This window comes from Labrus bergylta, chromosome 2 (genome assembly GCF_963930695.1).
Source record: "Labrus bergylta chromosome 2, fLabBer1.1, whole genome shotgun sequence".
In the NCBI taxonomy this organism is placed as follows: domain Eukaryota; kingdom Metazoa; phylum Chordata; class Actinopteri; order Labriformes; family Labridae; genus Labrus; species Labrus bergylta.
Window position 1 is genome coordinate 21,388,512 of NC_089196.1, and position 6,559 is coordinate 21,395,070.

General features: G+C 40.4%; 1 protein-coding gene across 1 annotated transcript; it reads left to right on the forward strand.

Annotated features, from left to right (window-relative positions):
* Positions 1 to 253: 253 nt before the first annotated feature.
* On the forward strand, positions 254 to 6,168 carry LOC109997683 (uncharacterized). Its single transcript, XM_020652256.3, has 2 exons — positions 254 to 927; positions 1,861 to 6,168. The coding sequence occupies exons 1-2, from the start codon at positions 756 to 758 to the stop codon at positions 4,563 to 4,565; spliced, it is 2,877 nt and encodes a 958-aa protein (XP_020507912.3). The 5' UTR covers positions 254 to 755; the 3' UTR covers positions 4,566 to 6,168.
* The last annotated feature ends 391 nt before the right edge of the window (positions 6,169 to 6,559 follow it).

The following is a 6,559-nucleotide window of genomic DNA, read 5'->3' on the forward strand; positions in this document are numbered from 1 at the left end:
TTGGTGTGTCTCGTGCCCCGCGATGCTCACAGTCATGACAGCAGAGAGGAGCAGAGAAAAGTAGCTGCAGCTTCATCAAATGCGCTTAATACTCGTTGCATAGTTTCTTTATATGACTTTTTGGTAAAACATTTACCCCCCCGGTTTTACCTGCACGTCATTGCGCATGCCTGCACTCTCTCTTGCGCGCGCTCTCTCTCTCTCTCTCTCTCGCTCTCTCGCTCGCTCTCTCATGCACGCAGCAATTTCATGAATAAATGAAAAATAAAATACACACAGGTCGGAAGTATACTTGGGCTCCCAACACAGGTATCGTGTGTGGGAAACAGTGCAATGAGATGAAATTGAAATCACTTTTCTATTTTACAATTGTATTTTATATTGACTAAACATCTCGATCGACTGAGAATCAGTCATCGATCTACCTGTCGATCGCGATCGACTGTTTGGGCACCCCTGTTATAAATAGACCTACTGGAAGAAATACTACTGTCTCTACGGTAAAATGTGGAAACACAAAGCAAGATCAGGGTTTACCATACCAGACCATACCAAACGGTACTGAACCAAAACGGACTATTTGGTGGAAACGCCCCAAGAGTTGGGATCATCCGAGGAGCACGTGAATGCAGCATGTGAATGCAGCATAGGCGGAAGTAAACAGTAAACAGAGTCAAGCGAGTCAAGCTATCACAAATAGCTACTCGGCTATACGAAGTTTTAGCAAGAGAGAGGGAATCATCCTTAATGCGACAATGTCCTCGGTCCAAAGTATGAGACAGTTTGTCTGTGATCGACTAACTGCGGCTGCTCAAGAGATACTGGGAGCCTTTGAAAAGAATACAGAAACGTACGAGGCGGAAATCGCTCGTCAACGCAGACTTTTGGAGTCAATCTTAACCCCTGAGATAAAGTTACATCGGGCAGGTTGGTACATTCAAAAGTTTTGTGTGCTATTTGGCGTTGCATTATTACTACTACTACATGATTAGCTGAGTAACTTTACAGTCAGACCAGTGAGGCAGGTTTGAGGGATTCTTGGTATCGATCATAGACTGTATCGATAGATGATCGTATCATGTCACTATAAGCGAGCGTGATGTTTAAATCTCATTATCTACAGTTAAATGTTAAAAGTTGTTGCTAGATGCTAACAAAGATTAACGTTTACAGTCGACACCACATCGCATGCGGAAGTAGGCCATCTGCTGTACTTTGGCCCTGACTCTATTGGGCATGAACACACGCATGACTTCTCCCTGTCAAAGATAAAGATAAACTTTATTGAGCCCCCGTGGCGGACATTTGTGCATTACAGCAGCTCCAGAAAACAGGGGACGGGAATATAATTATTAAAAATTAAAAATCAAATCAAACATATTTACATCAGTTAAATAAAAAAAAAATACAATAATGGAAAATTACACAGTAACTACACTGGAAAGAGTTATTGTTATTAAAAAAACACACAGTGTGTAGTATTATTGATATGAGTCATGATGTGGTGATGTTGTTAAAAAGTGATTAAACAGTCTGATGGCAGATGGGATGAACGACCTGCGGTAGCGCTCTGCCTTGCAACTGGTTGAATAGAAAGGTGTGAGGATGTATGACTGTGCGTTGACTCAAGCATGGTGTTTTGCTTACACGTTTGAGGTAGCTTTACATTGATTTAGCATTTCCAATGTATGCATCTTTATACTAAGTTATACTCCACTATATCCAAGCCAAATACTATCCTCTCTTTGTCAATTTGAAATACATTTAAGTATGTTTTGTTATTGTATTGTACGTATATCAAAACTGGTTATGGTTAATTAAGGCTTACACCATGTTGTTGTGTTCTTCTCCTCCCTTTAGAGCTTACACAGATATGTGTCAATAAGGAGGAGGAGGTTCACCTAAGCAAACAGGAAGTCTGGAATAATGAGACAAACTCCAGTTCAAAGCCACCCGATCCGCCACAGGTGAAAGAGGAACACGAGGAAATGTGCGTCACTCCGCAAACAGAGCAGCTTGCACAGCATAGGGAGGATGATGCCCCTAACTCCACCCCAGCCTGTGAGGAAAGCATCCACAGGAAACACTCTCAGCCGTCGGACCCCAACCAAAGTGCAGCAAATAAAGATCCACAATGCAGTGTCTCAAACAAAGATGTAACTTCTGAATCTGTCGGGGAAAGTTCTACTGTTTCTGCTCCGACCAGTGACCAGCAGGTCCTGTCTCACAACTCTAGAGAAGCTGGGGTCCAAGATCATGTAACTTGTATCCCTGAATGTGTAACAACAGTTAGACACATTGAGTCAACATCAAACAAAAGCAGAAATGAGGGACACACAACATCCGCTGCAAGTGTGGAACCAATACCCAACTGTAGAGATCATCATACGTCCACAACATCAGCTCAAGGCACAGAGCTAGGAGATGAAAACCCAACTTTAAAAAGAGATGATGAGAAAACGCCAAAGAAAGAGGAAGAAGTACTGAGAACTGAGCTGACACCGAATATAAAACTCAGTAGTGAGAATCAAACATCAGCTGCAAGTACTGAAACAACACAACATAAGAAATGTAACAATGGGAATACAACATCACATGGAGAGTCTGAGCCAGCACAAACTAAGGCCACATCATCAGCCGATGGAAGTACAACATTGACAGTAAGTTCTGAGCTTATATTGAATGAGAGCCATAATGTTGAGGACCCAACTTCAAGTAAAAGTACTGAAACAATATCAAAGAAGAAATGTGCAGAAGAGACCACGACATCAAATGACAGTTCTGAGGTAATGCCAGCCAGTAAAAGCTACAAAAGGAGCACAGCAACAGCTAAAAGTAGTGAACAAACAACAATTAAAAAAGGCACTGAAAAGACATCAACAACAAGTGAAGGAACTGAAAGTAAACTGAACGGGGAAAGGAATGTTGAGAAAGGAATATTAAAAAGAAAGAGTAAGCCAACACTGAAGGAGAAAAGCTCCGATGGGAGAAAAATGTCAAGTGAAACATTAAAGAAGAAGAGTAACGATGAGAAGACAAGTACAACACCAGCACCTACGAAGAGACGCAATAGTGTGAAAACTTCTTCTGTTGAAATTGTTGAGCCAACATCAGCCAAAAGAACAAAACAAAGCCCAAATAAGAAAAGCAGTGATGGAAAAAGAACTTCAACAAGGACTAAGACTGCACAAAGCAAGAAACCAAATGATGGGAGCACGACGTCAAGCACGAGTAAAGAGTCAACAGGAAATAAGGAAGCTAACAATGTAGCAACAACGGCTACAAAATCAACCCCAACAGAGACAACGGCTCCGAAATCAAAGGCATCAACCCCACCAGAGACAAGGTCTACGAAATCAAAGGCATCAACCCCACCAGAGACAAAGTCTACGAAATCAAAGGCATCAACCCAACCAGAGACAACGTCTACGAAATCAAAGGCATCAACCCAACCAGAGACAACGTCTACGAAATCAAAGGCATCAACCCCACCAGAGACAACGTCTACGAAATCAAAGGCATCAACCCAACCAGAGACAACGTCTACGAAATCAAAGGCATCAACCCAACCAGAGACAACGTCTACGAAATCAAAGGCATCAACCCCACCAGAGACAACGTCTACGAAATCAAAGGCATCAACCCAACCAGAGACAACGTCTACGAAATCAAAGGCATCAACCCAACCAGAGACAACGTCGACGAAATCAAAGGCATCAACCCCACCAGAGACAACGTCGACGAAATCAAAGGCATCAACCCCAGACGAGACACAGGACGATGGGATCGCAACATCGAGTAAAAGCGCTGACCCACCACCGAAGAAGAAAGATACAAACTCATCTGATGGTAGTGTCGACAACGATGATAATCCTTTCAAGTGTGACAGGTGTGGTAAAGTGATGAGTAATTTCAAAAACTACAAATTCCACATGAAATCACACACAGTGGAGAAGACGTACAAATGCGACATTTGTGGGAAAATGTTCAGGGAGAGTTGGGATTTAAATAAACACACAGTGATCCACACTGTTGATAAGCCTTTCAATTGCGACGTCTGTGGAAAAGGATTCAACCGGCAATACAACCTCGACCTGCATGTTCGGGTACACACCGGGGAAAAGCCGTACAACTGCAATGTCTGCGATAGAAACTTCACCTCGGGCGTGAATTTGAAGAAACACATCAGGATTCACACCGGTGAGAAGCCGTACTGCTGCAACGACTGCGGAAAGAGGTTCGCAAGCGTTTCGTCCTTCAAGAACCACCTGCGCGTGCACACGGGAGAGAAGCCCTTCAAGTGCTCCGTTTGCAAGAACGAGTTCGCTACAAGGACCACTTTGACAAGGCACATCAGGATTCACACAGGGGAAAAGCCGTACAAGTGCAGTGTGTGTGACAAGGCATTTGGTCTTAAAACGGACGCGAAAGTACACATGAAAACGCACACTGGGGAGAAGCGTTACAAATGCAAGACTTGTGGAGAACAATTCACCACATGGATAAAACACAGCAGACACAGAGACTTCCACAGAAGTGAGGAACAAAGCTCCTCATGCACTTAAGTATAAAGTCGATAATATCGGCCAATATTAGCCTATCAAAGGACTATCTGTATCGGCTAATTTTATCGCAGATATGCGCTGATATTTGTAAATGTATTAATCCAGTCAAATAGCATTTTAGTTGAATGTCGTTGTATTAAACTAGAATTTCTCTTTCTGGCTGTCACCAGAAAAGTGTACTCTATGGATACAACATTATCACTCTCCAGAGTGTCAAGTGGTGATGCAAGTACATGCACAGTTACTTTCAAGTTGTGTTTGATAACTGCATTTGAGGGATCAACATGTTAATGTGTATGTCTATCTCTATGGATTGAAGATAGATCTAAGAAAGATATCGGCCAATGTATTGGTATTGGATGATTTTCTCCCTAATTTTGGCCCCAAAAACTCCATATTGGTCGGGCCCTATTAAAAATCAAGCAATAACGTTAACCTGTTCTGATACCACGGCAATAAAAATACAATTCTCGTAAGTCCTCCTCGCTACTCCTAAAGGTTTAGGGCTGAGAAGCTCTGTGAATAACTTTCATTTTTTTTACTAGGATCAAGTATTATCTTAAAGGGGACATTTTAAGAAAATGTCTGTTGATTGTATTGGACACAGCACATAATGAAATGTATTTAAGTGTCTTCTGATTAGTATTATTGATAAACTTTTAGGTTCATGGGTGGGTGTACATTGTTTGTTTTACAAAATCAAGTAATGACCTTGATCGTGGGCTTTCATGTTTTTCACTTCCCTGGATTAAGGCAAATTGCCTATAGGCAGATATAATTGAGTTTCCTGTTTTTTTAAAGTCTTAACACGACCTTATCTGAGGCTCTTGAATGCAGTACCGTATATTACAATAGTACCTTCATGATTAAGGGTTTTAGACAAAAAGTTGACGTTGATGAATGTATTTCTCTTTTAGTGTCTTAAACGGTTCGATGAAAAGCATGTTAAAAATTGCAAAACAGTTAGCTCTGTCTTCTTGTTGTCTCTTTGGGCAATCTTTTTAATGGCATTGTCTTGGATTTTAATTTGTGCTGCAAGTTATAAGTCAGTGAAAAGGTTTTTTAAAGAGATTCGTCAAAAGCTTTATTTCTGGACAAGTATGGTTCTGATTTATTTTTTAGAAAAATCTACATGGTAAGAAAAACTCTGATACAGGGTATCTACTTGAACCCTATCCGTTATCTCCACATTTTACTGATTATTTTAGATACACAGACGTGCTGACATAACTAAAATTATTTTTGTATTTTATTGAGCTTAATTAGTCTAAAGAGGAAAGGAGTGCCTTTTGTGTCTAAATACCTGAAGGTGTGATTTATGGGAGTGAATTTTGCTTTTTAAAGTGCTACTGTCTGAAGTAGTTTTTCTTTAACGCACTCTCATTGAATGTATTGAAGTTGTATTTTAACAATCTTAAATCAATCTTTATTGATTTTTTTTCTTTAAATGGAGTGGTTTTAACATTGATGCTTGTCAATATCTTCCTTATTCATTAAAAACAGCTTTAGTTTACATTTTGAAACTGTTAATCATATCAGTGGACTTCTGTTCAGTTTACGCAATTTCACTCTGGGATTAATAAAGTATTTCTGATTCTGATAAGGAGTTTGTATGCAGATTATTTGAACATGAGGAGAAAAAGTGTAATTATACATGTCATACCTAAGGACTGTCAAAAGTACTTAGAATGTGAGGAAATATAAAGCACAAACATTCTTGTGCAGGTGGACTTAAGTCCTTAGACATGGCACAGGTGACAAGCTCAACGTTTGCAACATCTGTTGTAGAACTTTCAGCTGTGGTGCTTGTATGATGAAGATCATGAAGAGAGACCTGCAGGAAGGAGTTAAAGATTAAGAGACAGTCATTCTCAAAAAGCAGAGTTGAAAACACAGAAGAATCACACACGATTTTATAATATCTCCCCATAAGCTGTTCACAAAAGAGGGAACTGCCCTTGACATTAATAAGATCATTGAACAGTTCTTACATT